The sequence below is a fragment of the Heterodontus francisci genome, chromosome 47 (assembly GCF_036365525.1).
Source record: "Heterodontus francisci isolate sHetFra1 chromosome 47, sHetFra1.hap1, whole genome shotgun sequence".
Classification (NCBI taxonomy): Eukaryota; Metazoa; Chordata; class Chondrichthyes; order Heterodontiformes; family Heterodontidae; genus Heterodontus; species Heterodontus francisci.
The window spans coordinates 16,291,753-16,317,692 of NC_090417.1; the positions used below are offsets into that span (position 1 = coordinate 16,291,753).

A 25,940-nucleotide genomic window follows, 5' to 3' on the forward strand; every position below is an offset into this window, starting at 1 on the left:
TATCATTTCTAACATCCTTGTCATCCTGTTTTCAATCATTTATCTTTCCTCATGATCTTCCAGATATGAATGATGGGGTAAATTGGATCTGCAGAAGAGGTTCTGTGCAACCTGACTTAGCAGCTGGGATGATAAAGCTTGCTGGACCTTGAACTCGGACATTGTTTTATTCATACATAACTCATGTTTGTATCTTAAGAGATTGGAGAGTTAAACGATGCTGAAAAGGTAGCAAGGGTCTGGTGACTTGTTAGTGTCTCTGTTTATGTTGCTTGTCCTCTGTCCAGTGAGTGCCTCACAGTACAATGTGTTGCCATCTTACTAACCATCTGAGAGCTTGTGGTTTCCACCTTCATCCAGTGGTGAGGAAGGATATCAAATTGCATTTATATAGTACCTTTAACAGTGTAAAACGTCCCAAGCCACTTCTCACGTGCACTGTAAAACAGATTTGACAATGAGCCAGATAAGGAGATATTAGGACAGGTGACCAAAAGCTTGGTCAAAGAGGTAGCTTTTAAGGAGAGTCTTAAAAGAGGAGAGACAGGCGGAGAGGTTTCGGGAGAGATTTCCAGAGCTGAGGGCCCAGGCTGGTGAAGACATAGCCGTCAATGGTGGATCAATGCAAATCAGGGATGTTCAAGAGGTCAAAATTGGAAGTTACAGAGATCTTGGAGGGCTGTGATGCAAGAGGAGATTCCGGAGATAGGGAAGGGCCAGGCCACTGAGGCTTTGCCGCATCCGGAGCTAATGTAGGTCCGTCAGCACAGGGGTGATGGGTGAATGGGACTGAGGAACCCCCGTGAAAACATTCTCTGACCTGCTCAAGCGTGGCTACCGAGCCTTGGAACACTGGTGTTTAAAATCCAAACAGCTCAATCTTGTCTTGTACTTTCATTTGTGAAGTCTTCTTCAGTTTGAACTTTACGGCCTGGAGGTTTTGCAAGGGGATGTTTCGAACAGAACACCAATATCTGATAGGAAGACTAAAAAGAATATCTTGCATTTATGGAGTGCCTTTCACAACCTCAGGTGAAGGATTTTCTGAAATGTAGGCACTGCTGTAAGAAATGCAGCAGTCAATTGGTGCACAGCAAGATCCCACAAACAGCAATGAGATAAATGACCAGATCATGTTTTAGTGACCTGGATTGAGGGATAAATATTGGCCGGGTCACAAGGAAACGCACCCGCTCTTCTTTGCAACAGTGGCTATGCAATCTTTTGCAGCCACCCGAGGGGATAGCTGGGACCTCAGATGAAGATCTCATCCACAAGCTGAGCCCTCCGACAGTGCAGCACTCCCTCACTGGTGCACTGGGAGTGTCAGCCTGGGGTTTGTGCTCAATTCTCCAAAGTCAGGCTTGGAACCCACCCCTTTCTGACTCAGAGGCAGGAGTGCTCCCCACTGGGCCAATGGCTGACACCTTTATTTGCAACTATGTTCAAATTCATGGAAACGGAGACTGAAGCTTTGTGTGCTGTCTCACTACATGTGCCATCCCTGTTCTGAGGCACAGATCGAGCAGTATCTCCTGGCTGCCAGATTCCTCTGGTGGAGTTGCAGTGATGTTCGTCTGATAGCTCAACACTGACACCTGCAGGGATAATGTGATCTTACATTTCTTTGCAATATCAGTCTCAGAATGAGCAGAGAAGACAGTGGGTATGACAACAATCTGCAGCAGGAAAGTCTGGGATCCAACAGGGACAATATTGCCAGTGAATGGAACCAGAGTTGATATTTCTTTTAATTTCTGGCTAAAAGGCTTGACCAGGAAGTTATCTGCTCCACTTCTTTGGCTGGCTAAGAATCAAATCAACTTACAGACAGCAGATGGGAATAAGCAAAACATGCTTGTCAACCAGTTACATTCTCGTTTCTCTTTCACTTATTCTGAGAATTGAATGGATTTTCGATTATGCTGAATTTCTTAACTCAATGATCATTGGTTTGTTTTAAAAGAAGGCATTTCATTTCCAAGACTGGCTTTTCATTCAAACCAGAAGCTTTTCCAATTGATTGGATCGGATTCTGTGACATTCTCTTGATGCTTTTTTTTTTATTCATTCATGGGACGTGGGCGTCACTGGCCAGGCCAGCATTTATTGCCCATCCCCTAATTGCCCTTGAGAAGGTGGTGGTGAGCTGCCTTCTTGAACCGTTACAGTCCATGTGGGGTAGGTAGACCCACAGTGCTGTTAGGAAAGGAGTTCCAGGATTTTGATCCAGTGACAGTGAAGGAATGGCGATATAGTTCCAAGTCAGGATGGTGTGTGACTTGGAGGGGAACTTGTCGGTGCTAGCAGCTGGGATTTCAGCCACCATCCAGCTGTCACAAGAGAAGCAGCAAACGTGCAAGCAGAGATGACCAGGGGAATCTGTGTTTTTTTTTCACCAGTGGGACAGATATTGTCCAGGAAAATATCCCCTATCTCTGAGACTTTTGGAAACATTTGAAGCAGAGCAGTGGGACAGATATTGTCCAGGAAAATATCCCCTATCTCTGAGACTTTTGGAAACATTTGAAGCAGAGGAGTGGACAGAGCTTTTCAGGAGACAGCACAGCAGTGGGGTTTGTTCGGATTGTTCCACTACAATCAGAATCTAAGAAATAGGAGCTGGAGTAGGCCATTCGGCCCCTCAAACCTGTGCCACCATTCAATTCAAACATGGCTGATCTTCTACCTCATCTCCACTTTCACGCACTGTCACCATATCCCTTGATTCCCTTCAAGTCCAAATTTCTATGGACGTCGGTCTTGAATATATTCAACGACTGAGCATCCACATCCACAGCTCTCTGGGGTAGAGAATTCCAAAGATTCACAGCCCTTGGAGTGCAGAAATTTCTCCTCATCTCAGTCCTAAATGGCCGACCACTTATCCTGAGACTGTGAGCCCCTAGATCTGACCAGGACAAACAGAATCGCAGCAGCTACCCTGTCAAGCCCTCTCAGATTCGTATCCATTCCGCCACTCATTCTAAACTCTGCAGAATATCAGGCCAGTCTACTCAATCTCTCACCAGTCAACACTCTCATCCCAGGAATCAACTGAATGAACTCCAATACAACCCCTCTGAGGCAAAATGTCAGCACAGACTTAGAGCCAAATGGCCTCCTCCTTTGCTTTCAGCCCCTAAGGTTTCAATAAACAAGGAGATTTTTAACAAGTGCGAAACAGTATGCAAAGTTATATAACTGTCTGCAATGAAAGACGAGAATGGGATCGAGTCTTTGGAATAGCTGCAGATGCTGGAATTTTATTTCCGATGTTGAGAGGCGGGATGTGTTGGTCTTTATCATGACTCAGGGCTATTCAAGTCAGATTCCTTCTCATGCTGAATTATCAGGAAGTCATTACTCTTCAGGGCCTGAAGTGCAATGAATGAACACTGGATCTCTGTGTTCCCTCCAATTCTGGTCTCTTGTGCATCCCCAATTTTAATTGCTCCGTCATTGGCGGCTGCACCTTCAGCTGTTTGGGCCCGACGCTCTGGAATATCCTCCCTAAACCTCTCCGCCTCTCAGACTCTTTTTCAAAGCTACCTCTTTGACCAAGCCTTTGGTCACCAGTCCTGATATCTCCTTGTGTGGCTCGGTGTCAAATTTAATCCACTGATAAAACCCGTGAAGCACCTTGAGACGTTTTCGCACATTATATATAATTAGAAGTTGATGTCAAATTGGAGCCATTCTTTGGCTCTGAGCAGTCAGTTAACTGCAAATCTTGAGATTTGAATTTCGAGAAGTGAGGATCGTCAGTCTAAGTCCACACTGCAAAAAAACCTTTCATTCCATGAAGTAAAGATGGCAGAGGCTGGGGACAGGTCATGGCAATGAGCAAACCTGAATCTAAATTCATATCCTCTGGCCTCAGGGTGAGTTATTGAGGTAAATCCTTTCCTCCTGGCCTTAGCATGAAAAACAGCAAACACTGAATCGCCGTTCTATTTAATAATTACATAATACAGTGTGTTGTTTACACACAAAGCAAGTCCTGCATTTCAACACTGCAAATGAAAAGAAATAGCACCACGCTGAAGACAGAGACATCTCACTCATTTCCTCCTGTCCAAAGGGAAAAAGACAATCGATTGTGATCTGATTAATTTATATTTGATAAGAAGTAGGACTGGGCAGTGTTTTCTGAAAAAATAAAATGCCCCTTGTATTTACAATCTGCTACCTGCTGAGGGGAGTGTTGCTGCAGATGTCCAAGGCACCAAGTGCCATATAAAAGGGTGAACCGAAGGCTCCAGTTGAACAGGGTTGTTCTGGCTGAGGAAGGACATCACAATCTAGTCCGATTTAACTTCCCTGGTCCCAGTTTAAAATAGAAAGGAAGATGACAGCAGCTGTGGTTTGCCCACATCCCTCAATGTGTCTGAGCCACATCCAGCCGGATGGATCCGAAGGTGCCAACTCCACTCAACGCCCCTGGGTCAGGCCTGTGACGGAGCAATGACAGGTCAAACCATCAGCTGCTGTTCTGGATCTGCTTTGCCTCTGCTTCCAATGTGTAAATGAGGAAGATCTTCTGAGATGCAGTTTCCCCCGCCTTGTGATTTGTACTCTGCCAAATGCTCAGCTCCCTTTGGGGAACTTTGTCGTGCCGAAACGTTTGCCCTTTGTCGTGCCAGCTCACAATTGTTGAACAAAATGCTGCAGCAGACTGTACAAAGAGGAAAAGGGAGCTGTTTGTTTCCCTGAGTAACTTCTGGATGATTCCCTTTAGAGCAGCTCTTCAGACTGGTCGAAGGAACCGGCAGTAGAGTTCTCTTCACAACTGGTTAAAAGGAGAGTGAACATGCTCCTGGAGAAGTGAAGGTATCCATGCTGACCAGGCTCTCAGACGGAGATTACAGAACAACTCTCTCCCTCAGTTCTCAGTGAGCGCTGCCTGCTCATCAATCTCAGGCTTTGTCTCTGGCGATGTATAAAGAAAATTGCAACATATGTAGAGTGGGAAGATCAGGAGCCTGCTATCCAGATTCAGCACAACCTGTTCCTATGTGTCGAAACAGAAACTTGTGTCAGCAACAGAAAGAAGCAAAATAAAGGCAAATGAGACAAATGCTCAAACTTTTTAAAATTCCAAACCCTGCACTTTTTCAAGTCAACCGACTTAAAAATGGGAACTGCTCAGTCTCAACAGGATCTGTGGGCACGGGGGAAGCTTAGACCATCTGATCAGTTGGGAGTTTGGGATGAGCTGGGAATTTGGGATGAGTTGGTGATGGGTCCAATGCTCATCATAACCATTGTATAGAGTGGAACTTCATACTACACTCTCCCTAACAATTGTCACACTAACTCTTGGCAGAGGCAATAAAGGTGATGTGGCCGGTTCTAGCAATACGAGGTGTTCCAACTCTCTCAGGTCTCAACAAACTCCAGCCAACTAAGGTCAACCAGGATGTATCAGCAGGTCAACCCTCCCTGTTCCAAACAAATACACTCCTCCATCAAACTCCTTCTCAAAATGACTCGTGTATCATATCAAACTGGCCATTAGATAACCCTTCCCAATGGAGACCGTGCCCTATTTTCGATCAGTTCCAAAAGCTGGTTCACACAGCTTGGGAATGCCCAAAACGAATTCCCTGCCAAGCTTTCACCAGTCAGTGCTGGAATTGGTTTTCCTTGTTTCACCATCGAGCAAATTTCTCAACCTCCTTCCATTCAGTGTCTTCGAGACATTCACACTTTCTCTCAGCAAAATCCCTTTACACAGTGACTGATCTCACTGGGTATACTGCACACCTGACCTGGTATTGTTACGTGAACAGGGGCATCCTTAGCGTTCTACATTCGATGGCATCTCCGGAATGCTGACTCCAACAGCCAGTTTGGAGCGCAGTTGGGTGGTATGCACCGGACTCCAGGACAGCTGCACATTGACTGAGACACACAGCTCTCACCTTTCAGTTGTCACATCAAGGTGTGGGATGGGTTCTCTGGGTCGCGCACTCACCTCTCGAGTCAGAAGGTGCTGGGGGTTCAAGGCCCCGCTCCCCAGACTTGAGCACATAATGCAGGCTGGAACACCAATACAATACTGAGTGAGTGCAGCATATCTTTTAAATGAGACATTAAACGGAGGCTCTGTTTGCCCTCTTAAGTTGACGTATAAGATCCCATCGCACTCTTTGAAGAAAAGCAGGGGAGTTCTCCTTGCACATGATGGAATACATTATCCACGGATTAGTGCTGATAATGTGGGGGCGAAGGGGCTGAAGGTAGTCTGAGCTTTCTGACTATTGCCCTGCAGTCTGTCATCCCTCCAGGCACTATACTGAGCAATGATCCAGCCTCTGTGCACGAGTTAAGGAGTAAGTGATTCTCAACAGAACAGACCTTTTGCTAGCCTCAATCTTTGGTCAGAATATTTCCTGCTACACTTTCATTGGTTTCCACATCCAGAGATGAAATGAGTTACAGAATCAGACATCCAAGTGTATAACATTTCATTGAGTAAATTATTATGCTAACAATCAAAACCAAAACTGCTTTTGAGAAGCAAATCAATTTCCTTTCAGGTCAATAATGATCCCATTTTGAACAGCCAGTTTGCTACTTGGGTATCAAGGCAGAGGTTGAAATTGACCATGAGTCCCGAGGTTTCATTCCCCAAGACGCTGGTCTGGGACAACGCCTAAGTCCAGGGCAAAGTATTTACGGCAAAAATGGAATTTTCTGGAGTGAAACTCAGCTAATATTCATCGGGAAACCTGTCAGTGAGCTGCTGGTCAACCAACACTTGTGAAAAATGAATGATAAAAAATCCAGATTAACGCCAAAGCAAAATACTGCTGATGCTGGAGATCTGAAATAAAAACAGAAGATGCTGGAAATACTCAGCAGCTCTGGCAGTATCTATGGAGAGAGAAATAGCTAATGTTTCCAGTCACTCAGCATTTTCTGTTCTGATTTCAGATTCACCAACATACTGATCACCACACATTGAGTGTGCTTCATAGCTGTGGAAAACTGAATGGAGACGATGCAGCAAGAAATAATCCAACTGGTTTATCGGGGCTAGGCTGGAACGTGGAGTAATCAGTTCAGCCATGGACTTAGTGAATGGCGGAGGAGGCTCGAGGGGCCGAGTGGCCTACTCCTGCTCCTAATTCGTATTTGTTCAGAGAATATCAAGCTGGAATCATGCTTCCTTTCACACTCTGGGCACAGACGACTGAAAGTGACAAGCAATTAGGCAGCAGTGGGTCCAACAGCTTCTGAAGAGTTTCCAAGCTTTGTTACACATTGTTAATACAACTTACTGCAAACAATTCCAGCATGAACACAGCCTGTCTCTGTCCTGCTGCTCCTTCACAAAGCACAGGGCTTTCCACAAGAGGAGAGACTGAGATTGGGAGTGCAGCACTTACATGTCCCTTTCACAAGATAGCCACTTCCTTCGCATCAACATACCTGGTCTTTTTCCAATGATAGAACCTGGTATCCAGCTGATCGACTGCAGATCACTTTCCCATTGCTGTCGAAGGATGCCAGTCTTAATCTGCAATGGAAAGCATCGAGACAGAGTAAAGTCAGAACAACATCAACCCAATGAATACTTCCTTCCTCACTCTGAAGCCAGCTTGGAAGGTCGAAGGACTCACATTATTCACCTTCATCTGTGGCTCAGGAACATTCCTTTTCCCCAAAAATACACTTGAGTCATGAAATTTGTAAAAGTGCATTATTACATAACAGTTCAAATTAGATATTATATAAAGTGCAATACAGATCAGTTTCTTTCATTACAGTACAAGGTGCCTCACTACACTTGCCATTCCAGGTTATATTTACAATGTACCTTTACATTTCATGTTAAACATTCTCTGGTGCAAACAGCCCGAGGGGTTTTACAGAGGTTCCAGTCCCAGGTTCCAGTCCAGGCAGCTGCCCCAAGCTTTCGTGTGTCCCTCAGCACGTAGTCCTGGACCTTGGAATGTGCCAGTCTGCAACACTCGGTCATGGACAACTCTTTGCTGTGAAAGACCAGCAAGTTTGGGTTTCACCGGGTTGATGGTCCTCCAGCAGCAGTTGATGTTTATCTCGGTGTGCGTCCCTGGGAACAGCTCAAAGAGCACAGAGTCCTGTGTTACAGAGCTGCTTGGGATGAACCTCGACAAAAACCACTGCATTTCTTTCCAGACCTATTTTGCAAAGACACATTCCAGATGGAGGTGGACCAAAGTCTCTTCCACACCACAGCCACCTTGAGGGCAGTGTGGGGAGGTGGTGAGACTCCGTGCGTGCAGGAAGGATCTGACGGGGAGGGTCCTTCTCACCACCAGCCAAGCTACGTCTTGGTGTTTGTTTGAAAGTTCTGGCGATGAGGCATTCCGCCAAATGAGTTTGACAGTCTGCTCGGGGAACCATCCGACAGGATCCACCATCTCCATTTCTCACAGGCCCAGAGGACGTTACCTGTGGACCACTGTCTGATAGGCTTGTGGTCAAAAGTGTTTTTCGGTACAAACTTTTCCATGAGGGACAGGTGGGATGGCACATTCTGTGGAAAGGTAGCCAGAGCCATCCTTTGCAACAGCGGGGACAGATAGAACCTCAGCATATAATGACACTTGATGTTAGCGTACAGACTGTCGATGCACAGCTTGATGCAGCCACAGACAAAGCTGACCATCGGGATCACAGCGACATTGGGTATGGGTTTTACCCCTTTATCTAAAGGTTTGAACATTATGTCCCTGCGGACACTGTCCATTTTCGATCTCCACATTAAAGAGGAAGATGGCTCGGGGGACTGCCATGGTGCAGGAGCGGGGTCTGGGCCAGACCTGCTCCATATACAGCAACACCATTAGAACCTCACACCCGATGACCAGGTTCTTACCTGTAACGGAGAGGGAATGCTGCTCCCATATCACCAGTTTCTGTTTCACAACGGCTCTCCGCTCCTTCCAGTTTCTGACAGACACCCTGGCCCCTCCAAACCATATCCTCAACACCTTCAGGTCGTCTGACCTGACGGTGAAGGGGACAAAGGATCAGTCAGCCCAGTTCCCCAAGAACATGGCCTCACTCTTGCTGTGATTTACTTTGGCTCCTGAGGCCAGTTCGAAGTGGTCACAGACACTGATTAGTCTGCGAACAGACAGCAGTTTGATGTGGTGGCAGAAGATGGTGATGTTGTCCATGTACAAGAGGCTCTGACCTGAGTGCCTTTGCTAGCTGGCATTTTAAAAAATTCTTTCATGGATGTGGGTGTCGGTGGAAGGCCAGCATTTGTTGCTCACCCCAAAGTGCCATTGACAACTGCCAGACCAAGTCAGGACAGCAGATGGGTTTTTACAACAATCGATGATAGTTTCATGACACTATTACTGAGACTAGCTTTCAGTTCCAGATTTTTTTTCTCAATCAATTGAATTTATTAATTAATTGAATCTAGACTCCACCAGCTGCCATGGTGGGATGTGAACCCATGTCCCCTGGGCATTAGCCTGGCCTTCTGGATTACTAGTCCAGTAACAATGCCACTACGCCACTGTCTCCCCTCTTATATCTGCATCCTTCCTGATGGACTCAGCAAAAGGTTCGATACAGCAAACAAACAAGACAGGGGAGAGAGGACAGCCCTGTCTGATTCCAGTTTTGATTGGGAAACTTTCTGATTCCCACCCATTGATTGAGACTGTGTCACTGATGTTTGTGTAGAGCAGTTGGATCCAATTGCGGATTTCCTCCCCAAATCCCATTTTGGAAAGCACTTCCATCATGTAGGTGTGCAATATCCTGTCAAAAGTCTTCTCCTGGTCCAAATTGATGAGGCAGGTGTCCACCCTCCCGTCCCACACAAAGGCGATCGTATCCCTGAGTAGCACGAGACTATCAGAGATCTTCCTGCCGGGTACAGTGCAGGTCTGGTCAGGGTGAATCACCAACTCCAGAGCAGACTTGACCAGACTGGCGATGACCTTGGGCAGAATCTTGAAGTCTATACTGAACAGTGAAACGGGCCGCCAATTTCTGATTTCCACTCTCTCCCCCTTTTGCTTGTAGATGAGGGTGATGATGCCTTTCCTCATGGATTCTGACGTACTGCCAGCCAGAAGCATACTCTGGTACACTTCCAGCAGGTCTGGACTGATCCAGTCCCACACACCCCCACACTGACCAAGCAGAGCAGGACCAGAGAGAAGAGTCAGGAGTGGGCGAAGGCAGTCAGGGGTTCTCTGGGCGAAGGAGATATCTGTACCCAGTCAGTTGCTGGTTTACTCCTGCACCATATTCCTGTGTGTCATGACAGACAGCACAACAAGCAGAGCCAGTTACCAAAGGGAAACACAACTCAAACTCTCTTGTCCAGTTGTGTCATGCCTGCATTTTGGGAGTTGCATCCTGTTTTCATTCCCTCCTTGTCAGATTACTATCAGAAAAGCGGAGGGTGTGTGGATTACTGGTTTCCTAATCTGCTGCTTGAAGTGGTTCAAGAGTTCACCAACTGAGGCTCAACTATCACCAGTAACCTGTCTCTCGATGCAGAAATCAACAAGCGCATGGGAAAGGCTTCCACTGCTATGTCTAGATTTGCCAAGAGAGTGAGGGAAAATGGCGCACTGACACGGAACACAAAAGTCCGAGTGTATCAAACCTGCGTCCTCAGTACCTTGCTCTACGGCAGCGAGGCCTGGACAACGTACGTCAGCCAAGAGCGACGTCTCAATTCATTCCATCTTCGCTGCCTCCGGAGAATACTTGGCATCAGGTGGCAGGACCGTATCTCCAACACAGAAGTCCTCAAGGCGGCCAACATCCCCAGCTTATACACACTACTGAGTCAGCGGCACTTGAGATGGCTTGGCCATGTGAGCCGCATGGAAGATGGCAGGATCCCCAAAGACACATTGTACAGCGAGCTCGTCACTGGTATCAGACCCACCAGCCGTCCATGTCTCCGCTTTAAAGACGTCTGCAAACGCGACATGAAGTCCTGTGACATTGATCACAAGTCGCGGGAGTCAGTTGCCAGCGTTCGCCAGAGCTGGCGGGCAGCCATAAAGGCGGGGCTAAAGTGTGGCGAGTCGAAGAGACTTAGCAGTTGGCAGGAAAAAAGAAAGAAGCGCAAGGGGAGAGCCAACTGTGTAACAGCCCTGACAACCAATTTTATCTGCAGCACCTGTGGAAGAGTCTGTCGCTCTAGAATTGGCCTTTATAAACACTCCAGGTGCTGCTTCACCAACCACTGACCACCTCCAGGCGCGTATCCATTGTCTCCCGAGACAAGGAGGCCAAAGAAAGAAAGAAAGAAATCTGCTGCTTGAGCTCAGCAGTTTGACAGGCATGTGAGTGCGGCAGAATTGAATCCAGCATCGTGTTCCCCCACCTCCCCGTCCACAGGTGTCGTCCTCCTTGCAGCATTCTCCAAAAGTCCTACCTTGACATCCTACCGTGTGGGAAATTATGAACAGCTTCCCTGTCCACAATGGAGAATCCCAGCTCTCAGTCTGCAAGCAGGAGCCAACTGCCTTTCCTCACTTTGTACTAAAGGCACGCACAATTGCTTTCCACCGTCATTTTCTGCACTTGGAAAGAATCTGAGCAGCCGAGCCTTTTCGATAAGCAGAGGGCACCGATTTCAGTGGATTGGCAGAAGAACCAGAGGTGACGTGTGGAGGAGAAACTTTCTGAACACAATGCATGCGTTGCATTTGGAATGGTCTGCCTGATGGGGCGGTGAAAACAGATTCAAAAGGGCATTGGATAAATCCGTGAAGGTGTTAGAAAACTGCAGGGATATGGGGAGTGAGACGAACCAGATTGCTCCTGGAAAGAGCCAGCATAGGCTCGACTGGCCAAACTGCCTTCCTCTGTGCTGTACTCATGTATAAAGCTGCAACACAGCTTGGCAAGAAGCTCATTGAATCTTCATTCCATACCAAGAATTCATGCCACTGTAACACAAAAAGAAGCCTCAAGTAACACAGTAATATTATCATGTGAACATTTGGTGTTTGAAATCGAAGTGAGGAAATGATGTTGGATTTGTGCCGCGGTATTGGTGAGGCCACAGTCAGAATACTGCACGCACCACAGGACACCCCATTGCAACAAAGATATCAGCAGCAGGTAAAATAAGTTTTATAGTAGTGAAAAAGGTTTAAAAATTGGGGCAATTTTCATTGGAAGAGAGAAGGTTCAGTGGGGAATCTATCAGGTTTTTAAATCTAAGAAAGGTTTTGAGAAAGAAAATTGTGAGAGACTGTATCCAGCTGCAGCTACTGGCCACCCACATTACAGAGCTGAAGCTGCGGGTGGATTCACTGTGATGCATCCGCGATGCTGAGCAAGTTGTGGATAGCACGTTTAGTGAGGTGGTCACACCGCAGGTAATGGCTGCACAGGCAGTAAAGAGGTGGGTGACCACCAGATGGAGCAGTAGGCGCAGGCAGGTAGTTCAGGACTCCCCTGTGGCCATCCCCCTCTCAAACAGATATACCGCTTTCGATACTGTTGGTGGGGGGGAATGACCTCCCGGTGAAAGCAACAACAGCCAAGTTCGTGGCACCACGGAGGGCTCTGCTGCACAGCAGGGGATGAAAAGGGGTGGAAGAGCTTTAATGATAGGGGATTCTATCATAAGGGGTGCAGATAGGTGTTTCTGTGGCCACAAACGGGACTCCAGGATGGTATGTTGCCTCCCTGGTGCTAGGGTCAAGGATGTCTCGGAGCGGCTGCAGGACATTCTGAAAGGGGAGGGTGAGCAGCCAGAGGTCATGGTCCAAATTGGTACTAACGACAAAGGCAGGAAGAGAGATGAGGTCCTGCAAAGTGAATAGAGGGAGTTAGGCAGAAGGTTAAAAAGCAGGACCTCTAGGGTTGTAATCTCAGGATTACTTCCTGTGCCACGTGCTAGTGAGGGTAGGAATAGGAGGATTAGGTAAATGAATGCGAGGCTGAAGAGCTGGTGTAGGTGGGAGGGCTTCAGCTACTTGTATCATTGGAATCTCTTCTGGTGCAGAGGTGACCTGTACAAGAAGAACGGGTTGCATTGAACTGGAAGGGGACCAATATCCTTGCGGGGAGGTTTGCTGGTACTACTCGGGAGGGTTTAAACCAGTCTTGCAGGGGGGTGGGACCCAAAGTAGTAGTCTCTCAGATGAGATAGTTGAGGCAAATGTAGAGCAGGTCCAGTAGGCAGACCGGGCAGGGGCAGGACAGGGAACGTGGAAGGTCTGGTAGGCTAAACTGCATTTACTTTAATGCAAGAAGCCTTACAGGTAAGGCAGATGAACTCAGAGTATGGATCGGTACATGATCCGCAGAGATCAGTGCTGGGACTTTTGCTGTTTGTAGTATATAGAAATGATTTGGAGGAAAATGTAGCTGGTCTGATTAGTAAGTTTGCGGACGACACAAAGGTTGGTGGAGTTGCGGACAGTGATGAGGATCGTCAGAGGATACAGCAGGATATAGATCGGTTGGAGACTTGGGCGGAGAAATGGCAGATGGAGTTTAATCCGGACAAATGTGAGGTTATGCATTTTGGAAGATCTAATGCAGGTGGGAAGTATACAGTAAATGGCAGAACCCTTAGGAGTATTGACCGGCAGAGAGATCGGGGCATACAGGTCCACAGTTCACTGAAAGTGGCAACGCAGGTGGATGAGGTAGTCAAGAAGGCATACGGCATGCTTGCCTTCATCGGTCGGGGCATAGAGTATAAAAATTGGCAAGTCATGTTGCAGCTGGACAGAACCTTAGTTAGGCCACACTTAGAATATTGCGTGCAATACTGGTCGCCACACTACCAGAAGGACGTGGAGGCTTTGGAGAGGGTACGGAGGAGGTTTACCAGGATGTTACCTGGTCTGGAGGGCATTAGCTATGAGGAGAGGTTGGAAAAACTCGGATTGTTTTCACTGGAACGACGGAGGTGGAGGGGCGACATGATAGAGGTTTACAAAGTTATGAGCGGCATGGACAGAGTGGATCGTCAGAAGCTTTTTCCCAGGGTGGAAGAGTCAGTAACTAGGGGACATAGGTTTAAGGTGCGAGGGGCAAAGTTTAGAGGGGATGTGCGAGGCAAGTTATTTACACAGAGGGTGGTGAGTGCCTGGAACTTGCTGCCAGGGGAGGTGGTGGAAGCAGATACGATAGCGATGTTTAAGAGACATCTTGACAAATATATAAATTGGAAGGGAATAGAGGGATATGGGCCCCGGAAGTGCAGAAGGTGTTAGTTTCGGCAGGCATCAAGATCGGCGCAGGCTTGGAGGGCCGAATGGCCTGTTCCTGTCCTGTACTGTTCTTTGTGTCCAGGATAGTTTTCTGAAACAGTATGTTTCTCTACTAGAGAAGGGGCTACACTCGACCTCCTCTTCGGAAATGAGGATGGGCAGGTGGTTGATATGTCAGTGGGGGAGCACTTTGGGACAAGTGACGATAACTCTATTATCTTCAATATAGTTATGGATAAGTATAGGACTGGACCTCAGGTTGAAATTGGGGGAAGGCTAATTTCGATGGCATCAGACAGGAACTCTCAAAATTTGAACGGGAGTGGCTGTTTACAGGTCAAAGGACGTCTGGCAAGAGGGAGGCTTTTAAAAGTGAGATAGGAAGAGTTCAGGGCTGGCATGTTCCTGTTAGATGGAAGGGCAAGGCTGGCAAGTTTAGGGAACCTTGGTTGACGAGGGATATTGAGGGTCTGGTCAGGACAAAGAAGGAGGCATATGTCAGGTATAGGCAGCTGGGATCGAGCGAGTCCCTCGAGGAGTATAGGGGATGTAGGACTCCACTTAAGAAGGAAATTAGGAGGGCGAAAAGGGGCCATGAGATTTCACAGAATCACAGAATAATACAGTTCAGAAGAGGTCCTTCGGCCCATCGAGTCTGCACCGATACATTGAAGACACCTGGCCTGTCCACCTAATCCCATTTGCCAGCACTTGGCCCATAGCCTTGAATGTTATGACGTGCCAAGTGCTCATCCAGGTACTTTTTAAAGGATGTGAGGCAACCTGCCTCTACCACCCTCCCAGGCAGGGCATTCCAGACCGTCACCACCCTCTGGGTAAAAAAGTTCTTCCTCAAATCCCCCTTAAACCTCCCGCCCCTCACCTTAAACTTGTGACCCCTCATAACTGACCCTTCAACTAAGGGGAACAGCTGCTCCCTAGCCACCCTGTCCATGCCCCTCATAATCTTGTACACCTCGATCAGGTCACCCCTCAATCTTCTCTGCTCCAGCAAAAACAACCCAAGCCTATCCAACCTCTCTTCATAGCTTAAATGTTCCATCCCAGGCATCATCCTGGTGAATCGCCTCTGCACCCCCTCCAATGCAATCACATCCTTCCTATAATGTGGCGACCAAAATTGGACACAGTACTCCAGCTGTGGCCGTACCAAAGTTCTGTACAACTCCAACATGACCTCCCTGCTTTTGTAATCTATGCCTCGATTGATAAAGGCAAGTGTCTCATATGCCTTTTTCACCACCCTATTAACCTGCCCTTCTGCCTTCAGAGATCTATGGACAAACACGCCAAGGTCCCTTTGTTCCTCGGAACTTCCCAGTGTCAGGCCATTCATTGAACACTTCCGTGTCACATTACTCCTTCCAAAGTGTCTCACCTCACACTTTTCAGCGTTAAATTCCATCTGCCACTTTTCTGTCCATTTGACCATCCCATCTATATCTTCCCGTAACCTAAGACTGGTAACCACTCCGTCAATCTTTGTGTCATCCGCGAACTTACTGATCCTACCCCCCACATAGTCATCTATGTCGTTTATATAAATGACAAACAATAGGGGACCCAGCACAGATCCCTGTGGTACGCCACTGGACACTGGCTTCCAATCACTAAAACAGCCGTCTGTCGTCACTCTCTGTCTCCCACAGCTAAGTCATTTTGAATCCACCTTATCAAGTTACCTTGTATCCCATGTGCATTTGCTTTCTTGATAAGTCTCCCATGTGGGACCTTGTCAAAGGCTTTGCTGAAATCCACGTAAACTACATCAACTGTACTACCCTCATCTACACACCTGGTCACATGCTCAAAAAATTCAATCAAATTTGTCAGGCATGACCTCCCTCTGACAAAGCCATGCTGACTATTCCTCATCAAATTTTGCCTCTCCAAGTGGAGATAGATTCTCTCCTTCAGAATTTTCCCCAATAGTTTCCCTGCCACTGACGTGAGATTTCCCTGGCAGATAAGATAAAGGAGAATCCTAAAAGATTCTATAAGTATATTAAGAGTAAAAGGGTAGCTAGGGAGAGAGTAGCTCCCCTTAAGGATCAGTGTGGCAATCTATGTGTGGAGCCACGGGAAATGGGCGAGGTCTTAAATGAATATTTCTCGTCCGTATTTACCGTGGAGAAGGTCATGGAAGCTAGTGAGTTCAAGGGAGGGAACACCGATATCCTGGAGCATATCAACATTACAAAGGAGGAGGGTGTTGGAGGTTTTGAAGCGCATTAAGGTGGATAAATCCCCAGAGCCTGACCAGGTGTATGTTAGGATGCTATGGGAAGCAAGGGAGGAGATTGCTGGGGCCCTGGCAGAGATTTTTGTATCATCATTAGCCACGGGTGAGGTACCGGAAGACTGGAGGATAGCTAATGTTGTGCCTTTATTTAAGAAGGGCAGCAGGGATAAACCAGGAAACTACTGGCCGGTGAGCCTTACATCAGTGAAGGGATTCTGAGAGACAGGATTTATATGCATCTGGAAAGGCATGGTCTGATTAGGGATAGTCAGCATGGCTTTGTACGTGGGAAATCATGTCTCACGAATTTGATTGAGTTTTTCGAGGAGGTGACCAAGAGGATTGACGAGGGCAGGGCGATGGACATTGTCTCCATGGACTTTAGCAAGGTCTTTGACAAGGTCCTGCATGGTAGGCTGGTCCAGAAGGTTCGAACACATGGGATCCAGGGTGAGCTCGCAAATTGGATACAAAATTGGCTTGGTGATAGGAGGCAGAGGGTGGTAGTGGAGGGCTGTTTTTCAGATTGGAGGACGGTGACCAGTGGTGTGCCGCAGGGATCGGTGCTGGGCCCTCTGTTGTTTGTCATATATATTAATACCTTGGATGTGAATGTAGGGGGCATGATTAGTAAGCTTGCAGAGGACACTAAAATTGGTGGTGTAGTGGGCAGTGAGGAAGGTTGTCTGAGGTTACAACAGGATATAGATCAACTGGGAAAGTGGGCAAGGGATTGGCAAATGGAATTTAACCCAGACAAGTGTGAAGTGATGCATTTTGGGAAGTTAAACCAGGGCAGGACATGTACAGTGAATGGCAGGGCCCTGGGGAGTGTTGTTGAGCAGAGAGACCTTAGGGTGCAAGTACATAGTTCCCTGAAAGTGGCAACACAAGGAGACAGGGTGGTGAAGACGGCGTATGGCATGCTTGCCTTCACCGGCCAAGGCATTGAGTACAAGAGTTGGGACATCATGTTAGTCATACATAACGTTGGTTAGGCCGCATTTGGAGTACTGCATGCAGTTCTGGTCGCTGCACTACAGGAAAGATGTGATTAAGCTGGAGAGGGTGCAGAAAAGATTCACGAGGATGTTGCCTGGTTTGGAGGGCTTGAGTTATGAAGAGAGATTGGATAGGCTGGGTCTGTTTTCCCTGGAGCGAAGGAGGCCGAGAGGGGACATGATAGAGGTATATAAAATTATGAGAGGCATAGATAGGATAGATAGCCAGAGTCTGTTTCCCATGGTAGGGGTGACTAAAACTCGGGGGCATAGATTTAAGGTGAGAGGGAGGAGGTTTAAAGGGGATCAAAGGGATAAATCTTTCACACAAAGAATAGTGGGTATCTGGAATGAGCTGCCTGAGGAGGTGGTGGAGGCAGGAACAGTAGCGACATATAAGAGGCAATTGGACAGGTACTTGAATGAGCAAGGCATAGAGGGATATGGAATTAATGCAGGCAGGTGGGATTAGTATAGATAGGCATTATGGTCGGCAGGGACGCGGTGGGCCGAAGGGCCTGCTTCTATGTTGTACGACTCTATGACTTGTCTCCATTAACTGGCAACAAGGGTGACATAGGCTAAAAATCCTCAAAATGAAAGACAGATTAGAAATCATCTTTTCACAGTGTCGGTTACAAGCACATGGAACACTTGAGTGTAAATGGCTACTGAGGCAGGCACTGTAACGCTGTTTCAAAAGGAAGAATATGAAAAGATAGAAAAAGGATTACAGCAGAATGCTCTAGTTAAAGAACTGGCACAGGGACAATTGACCTCCTTCTGTGCTGGAATTTCTCCTCACTGAAATTCTCTTGGCCACTCCTTTCATGGGGCCGATAACCCATTTGTCCTTGTCTCCGCTTTAAAGACGTCTACAAACGCGACATGAAATCCTGTGACACTGATCACAAGTCGTGGGAGTCAGTTGCCAGTGTTCGCCAGAGCTGGCGGGCAGCCATAAAGGCGGGGCTAAATTGTGGCGAGTCGAAGAGACTTAGTAGTTGGCAGGAAAAAAGACAGAGGCGCAAGGGGAGAGCCAACTGTGTAACAGCCCCGACAAACAAATTTCTCTGCAGCACCTGTGGAAGAGCCTGTCACTCTAGAATTGGCCTTGATAGCCACTCCAGGCGCTGCTCCACACACCACTGACCACCTCCAGGCGCTTATCCATTGTCTCTCGAGAAAAGGAGGCCAAAGAAGAAGAATAACCCATTTGAAGTGGGAAATAAATTCATCAATTAAAAAAGCCTACCAGGAGAGTTTGATATGAATGCATTATGAAGTCAAATTACAAGGAAACCTTTCAAGTTTTATAATCGCAATGTTACCATCAATTGATGGTGCCATTCCTGATCATTAACCTTGTCTCACTTTCCTTCTCCCCACCACTGACAAAATGGCACAAAGCAAAAAATGATATGGGCTGAAGAGCAATTTTCTTAACGCAACAGCTGAGTGTAAACTCAATGTCATTCCAGTGTGCGACCTGTGGAAACCGTAATGTCGGAACCAAACTAGTCAGTATTAAATATAACATGTACAAGCTGCATACTCTCAGGACCATCAGCTAACTGTCAGGTACTAAAATATTCCATTCTCCTGCTTCATCCTTCACCCCAATAAGGAGCAGATTCAATAATATATAATATAACATGTACAAGCTGCATACTCTCAGGACCATCAGCTAACTGTCAGGTACTAAAATATTCCATTCTCCTGCTTCATCCTTCACCCCAATAAGGAGCAGATTCAATAATTGCAATGTGACATTTCTGATAAAGGTTGCAATCAAAACAACAGACACCCACTGCTTGTGGGTGGATTTGCTGTTTAGTGCACAATGCATTGTTTCTGGAAGCCACTTAAAGAGCAGATTGAGAGTAAGGCCACTGTGATAAATCACCTTCCCAATTCCAGGACAGACATCACCTTCTTTATTGTGAACACAGTTCAAGCCATTAGGTTCCAGGGGCTCTTGATTAATAATCACTCAAACACTTCTCGTTTGGCATTAGGCCAGCAAACCATTCGATTAATCATCTCAAGTCTGACATCAATCGATTTTTGCCAGCCAAGGAACTGGAGCTGAGACTGAGTTCAGATACACATCGGCCTTAATCTTCCTGAATAACGCAACAGGCTCAAGGGGCTGAATGGCCTCCACCTGGTCCTCTGCTTCGGAAGCACATCACTGTTCTATTCTCAGCACGGCAGCTAAGGAATTTAAATTAGATGAATAAAATAAATCTTGGACAAAAATCAGTAATGGTCTCGTCAAATCTCATCTGGTTCACTAATGTCCCTGAGAGAAGGAAATCTGCTGTCCTTACCTGGTCTGGCCTACATGTGACTCCAGATCCACAGCAATGTGGTTGACTCTTAACAGCCCTAACAAACTGTGACAAAAAAATGAAGTGGTTCAAGAAGCCGGCTCACCACCACCTTCTCAAGGGCAAACAGGGCTGAGCAATAAATGAAGGCAAGAAAACATTGTGCAACTAAGGCAGCCACAATCTGCACTTGGCTGCACCAGAAGGAATCCGGCTCAAAATTAAGAAGATATGCATCTTCCGTGTCGAGATCACTCCTAGTGAAGCAGTGTTCCAAAACAGTATTTGGTACAGCGTATTGCTGCATACTGGGCTCTCCTGTCCTCAGTGCAGTTTTAGGTTTCCAATCAGTAACTCTCTGAAGATTTGTGTAAACCTCAAATCCTCCTGCAGCTCCTTCTGAATGCAGTTTCTAATTAAAATTCTCATGCACAGTACAATTGCATTGTCATTCCTCACCTCTTTCACAGAGACATTTAATCAGGCTTTTTAATCACAAGTACTCTGTAATGTTCCTGAACATCAGCTAAGATCATGAAAATCATTTATCATCTCCAGAACTGGAAGAATTGATGAAAATAAAGGCCAAGGAGAGACTGTACCTGACGTGTCACCGTGCAATGGTATCATTTGGAAGAAACAATGATTGAACTGAATGGTTTGGAAGACCTTCTCAAGGAAGGAAGGGGGATTTCCCTCAGGGACCCTGACTTATTACATGTGGCATGATGACACCTGATCAGTGTTCAATGCAGCAAAATTCTGCTTGCAATTATCTGATGAAATGAGCCCCCAGGTTACAGGTATGGGTACTGCTGCCACCCAGGTACTGCCCTCTGATAGTGCTGTACAAAGTACCAGAATAAAGAGGACCTGTGAGTAGAGAAAGCTTGTTTCTGATGTTCACTTGTGCATTCCACTTCTGAGATGCCACACAATGTAATTATTTGCAAGGAAGGCAGTGGGTGAAGGGGTTGGAGAAAAGTGTATTGTGTGTGTGTGTGTGTGTGTGCATGAGTGAGGGGGGAAGTTGGAGAAAGTGGGTCGAGAGAGAGCGAGTGTGCATAGACTGCACGAGCTCCGTCGTCAGGAGTTCAGCTCCCCATCGAGGCTGTGCAACCTTGTTCAAACTACACATCTGAATTCTCCCACTGTTAATCACCCTCTGTCAGGGAGGAACATGAATTTGAAATGTTGCTGCATTGTGTAAATGGGACAGGGAAGACAAGAATGTTATAACAAACGGGTTAGAATGTACTGAATATCTGAATAACTGATCCTTTGTAACATCTCCTGTTGCCCACATTGTGGATGTTTCAAGATTCCTGGTTCAGATTCCTTTCAAACAAATGATCTTGTGTTTACGATCTATTCCCCAGCTGCTCCCTCACACTGCCAATCCACGAGCATTTCTGGAAACGGTCACTTTCCTTCCCTGAGTCCTCAATAAACCAAACACATTGCTTTGATTCAAACAAAAGTCATTTCATCTTCCAACCAACATGAACATTTCTGACTGAGTTACTGCAGCATTAAACAAACTGGTTTCACACAGAATTCCTTCTCCCCCCTCTCCCAAGCCCAATACCATTTCATTTTCCTCAAAATCACTTTCAGACATTTCAAGTAAAAGGTGCATTTTGCACTTCCTCTGATCACAGCCTCGGAGATGAAGTGGAAAAAGGGAAAGGTGAAATCTCTCGCTGTGTGTCCTGAATACAGAAAAGCAGCTCTTACCTAAAGGCGATGTTCCTGTGGGCTAACAGGCTCACGGCCCCATTGCAGGGTTGGCTCAGGGTATTCCTTTTGAAGATGATAAATCGATTGGTATATGTGACTAGCAGATCAAAGCCAAAACTGAAACCAGTCCACCGCCAGCAGTACTGGGAGGAGGGAAAAAGCAACAAGTCTGTTACTACTGCAAAGACACTGTGACCACTGATAAAGACTGAATAAACAGTTACATGCAGCCGTTAACTGAATCAGGGCGAGGTTGCAAGGAGAGGCTTTCTTTCCGAAGATAACAGGGTTTTGGTGTGTTCAGAAAAACTCTTCAGTATAAATCAAAGGTCATTATTTTGACACTATACAGGTCAGTGTTCGGACTGCACCTGGGACAATGGTGCCACCCTGTGATGGGTGATAGAATAGCCTTGGAGAAGATGCAGGTAACAGCTACTAGAATAATGCCTGGTTCATGGCCCCTCAGTTACTCAGACTGCCTCAAGGACCTTGGTTTGCTTCTTACAGAGTAGCATAGACTGAGAGGAGAACTGACAGAGGTCTATACAACAATGAAAGGGCTGCTCAACGTCCCTAATGATTGATTCTTCCAGTCAAAAAGATTGGGAAGGAACAGGGGAATTGTGGAAGAGTAGGAACTGAATGGATGTTGGGCGGATCCTCTTTTCCCAGAGAGCACTAAGCCTCTAGAATATAGTAATATAAAAGCACAATACTGTAAATGCTGGAAATCTGAAATAAAAACAAGAAATGCTGGAAATACTCAGCAGGTCTGGCAGCATCTGCGGAGAGAGAAGCAGAGTTAACGTTTCAGGTCAGTGACCCTTCTTCAGAACCTTCTGAAGTTCTGACGTTAAATCTGCTTCTCCCTCCACAGATGCTGCCAGCCCTGCTGAGTATTTCCAGCGTTCCTTGTTTTTACTCTAGAATACAGTGTTGGGTTGAGAAGAGGGAATGTTCTCACTCTCAGAGTGGTGGAGTAACTCAAGTTCTCCTGCACACCAACTTCATGTGTTGCTATGCTCTGAAAGTTTGGAACCCTCTCTCGTGCTTATGGTTGGACTAGTTTACCCCAATTATGAAGCATAATCAGTGTCTTTACTTTCAGAACATGAGTTAGCGGAGTCCAGGTTTACTAATGAACTCCAAATTATGGTAAATCACTAACCAGAGAATACCTGAGATACCCAACCAAGTCCCCTGTGTTCTCTGATGCCTCAAAATAGCAGCCTCCAGGGGCAGGCTCAATAATATTGGAATAAAAATCAGAGAAGTGAAAAAGACTGCAACAGTACAATAACCAAACTCTCACACGACAGAAAGTGATGAAAAGACACCAGACATGTGCAGAATCTTTTCAATCATGAAGTGAAGGTTGTGAAAGGCTCGCTGGGTTCGAAGGATATTCTTTCTGTGATGTTTGAGCTGACTCTACAAAGATCCTCCCTGAACAAACACTTAGTGTTTCAGCAAACTAGTGCCCTGTTAGCGCTGTTCAAAGCTCCCTGGTTTGACAAGTTCTCGACAGTGTGAGAATCAGATACAGGGACCTCATCAACACAAACAATGCATCCGACTTGTGAAACTGGACAGGCATTGACCAGAACAAAGAACATGAAGTTTAGAACAAGATTTCCCTTTGGAGACCATGACAAGGTCTCTAATGGTCACCCACTGGTTAAGACTGTCACTGACCAAAGAGGCTAAAATAGCCCTTTCTGAACATGTTAAAATCAGCACACTGGGGAAATTAAACCCATTAATGAGTGGCTTTCAAGGCTGGGATTCAAACTCCTCTTTCCTACTGGGAACTGGGGCTGGAAAATTACAGTTGACAACCATCTGGACAATGGATTGATTTGCCAGCTTTGGTGAGCTTGAAAAATAAAATAAAAAGCTCAGTAGCTTATAAATAACCTCAGTGCACTGCTTCCTCCATTTCCTGAAATGCTTCACGTATCTCACTATCATCCCGTGCTTCACAGCCAAGTGGGTCCTGATTTAGAGATACAGCACTGAAACAGGCCCTTCAGCCCACCGAGTCTGTGCCGACCATTAACCACCCATTTATACTAATCCTACACTAATCTGATATTTCTACCACATCCTCATCTGTCCTTATATTTCCCTACCACCTACCTAAACTAGTGGCAATTTATAATGGCCAATTCACCTATCAACCTGCAAGTCTTTTGGCTGTGGGAGGAAACCGGAGCATTCCACGGTGTCTGCAAAGATGGAGAATCCACAAACGCAGGAGTTAGTTGAAACAACTAGTCACATGACTAACTTGCTGGCCCAGGTTTGTTTGAACTGCTCACAGCACAGTTTGGGAGACTGCAAATGAACTTGGAAGAAGACAGCCTCTCTCTTGGCTAGCTCTCTCTCTCATGAATTTCCAGATCCACTGAAGACACTTAAACCTTAAGGGAGAACACCCCTACATCGAAAAAAGTCTGAAAGCGTTCACTGGGCCCCAACAAAACGGCAAGATTTACCTGCAGTCAAAGACTCTCCATCGAACTCAAAAGACAGTAAACAAACCCCAGCTATTGCTTCAAACTTTTCCCCTTTATTCTTTTTACTTTTCTGTCTCTATCAGCGTGTGTGTTTATCACGTATGCATTCTAGCGTGGTCACGTCGTGTATTCGTAGTCTTCAACCGAATTAGAGTTTAAGATTAACAAACGTACATTTTTCTTGTTTAAATCGAAGAAAACCTGTCTGGTTGATGTCTTTGCCTTACAACTGGAGAGCAGTGAACAAGGATCCACTGAGGGGGGAGCTAAAAACACGGTGTTTTTAAAAATTAAACTCTGCTACGGTTAAACCAGTCAATATCTGAGAGGGAAACCCGAGGCCTCTTTCTCACCTGGTCCTAACAGTGCAGCTGACACCCATTTCCATCCATCGTACTGAACACGCAGATATTGTACACAAGTGTCAGCATGGGTGCACTTTTGATTTGGATCACCAGGTGGCTTCCAATCTCACTCCAGAGACCCGAGCATTTTGTCTCCACTGACAATTCAGTGCAGCAGTGACAGAGTGCTGCACTGTCAGAAGTGCCATTTCTCAGATGAGAGTAAACCAAGGCCTCGTCTCCAGGTACAGGTGGATATCAAACCTTCCAACGTCCTTTTTTTAAGATATAGAAAAGGGAGTTCTCCCAATATCCTCACCCCACACCAGTCAAACAGATGAACTAATCATGTATCTCCTTTCGGCAGAGAGCGTTGATAGAGGTGCTCCATGTCAGGGGCAGTTTTAATAAGGAGAACCTGTTCTCAGTGCCAGAAGGGTCGGGAACCAGAGGACACAAATTGAAGATAACTACTTAGTGCAAGTCGACTGCTACGCTTTTATAGGAACAACAGCAACGTGTTATGACCGCTGAACTTTGTCAGATGGTTATGTTTTAAAAACTGCGATCTTTAATGCAGTGTAAAATGGACATTCGGAAGAGACATGTGACCTCACACAAAATCTGCCCAGAGACAAGGCAGGGGTCTTCGTTTCCATGACAACAAGGAACCCAGATCAAAGTCCCTTTTGAAAGCAGGGTGCCAGGTTGTAACCGAAAGGACAATGGGTTTCGCTCTCCCAGACTCTCAGAATGTAAACAGGGAGCCAGGGACTCTCAAATGCAAATCCGAATGACAATTTTTACCACCTGGAAACAAAGGAAGGCACTGGTGGTTTTGCTGTGGCCAGACCTATGGACTCTGAGAAATTCTAAAAGGCAAATGACCAGCAAAAGGCTACTTAGATTTGAACCCCGTTCGAAGACTCGAGGTTTGTGGAGGAGAAAAGACCAAGGGAGACACCAGAGATTGCCTTTTTAACGGAAGTCCAGTCGAATGTTCTCGGAAGAAGTGAGCGAAGAGGATATTGGCTTTGAGAAGGACACTAGCAGATCCAACCCATTGCAACTGGGAGGAGTTTGAGACTTTTAGCTTCAAGGATACCTTTTCGATGAGACCAATGTATAATGTAGAAATGTGGTGTGGGGTTTGCGAGTGTAATTTCGTGTAGAAGCTACCTACTAGTACTGTATATTTCAAGCTGATGTTTAGTCTAGTTGTTAGAGCAAAAGTTCTTAAAACGTGGAATCTTGTCGGGTAATTCTTGAATAGGTCTGGGGAGTTCATATCTCTTTTAAAGTTAATGGTCTCAACTGAGGTCTGAACAATCTACACTTCAAAAGTAATTAGAATTATAGAATCGCAACACAAAAGGAGGCCATTCGGTCCATCGTGCCTGTGCCAGCTCGTTGAAAGGTCGATCCAATCAGTCCCACTCCCCCTGCACTTCCCCCCACAGAACTGCAATTTTTTCCATTGCAAGTATTTATCCAATTCCCTTTTGAAAGTTACAGTTG

At 46.3% G+C, this 25,940-nt stretch overlaps 1 protein-coding gene across 3 annotated transcripts in view; it reads right to left on the reverse strand.

The window, feature by feature from the left end:
* Positions 1-3,940: 3,940 nt before the first annotated feature.
* gmcl1 (germ cell-less, spermatogenesis associated) overlaps positions 3,941-25,940 on the reverse strand; it is a 77,678-nt gene continuing 55,678 nt past the window's right edge. For 2 of the 3 annotated variants that reach the window (XM_068023106.1, XM_068023104.1), the window contains exons 12-14: positions 21,554-21,699; positions 7,441-7,528; positions 3,941-5,014 (exon numbers count right to left, since the gene is read on the reverse strand). In XM_068023106.1, the coding sequence (XP_067879207.1) occupies positions 4,886-5,014; positions 7,441-7,528; positions 21,554-21,699 (363 nt within the window). In that variant the 3' untranslated portion in view covers positions 3,941-4,885. The remainder of the gene's footprint in view (positions 5,015-7,440; positions 7,529-21,553; positions 21,700-25,940) is intronic. The other variant, XM_068023107.1, reaches the window with a different exon arrangement.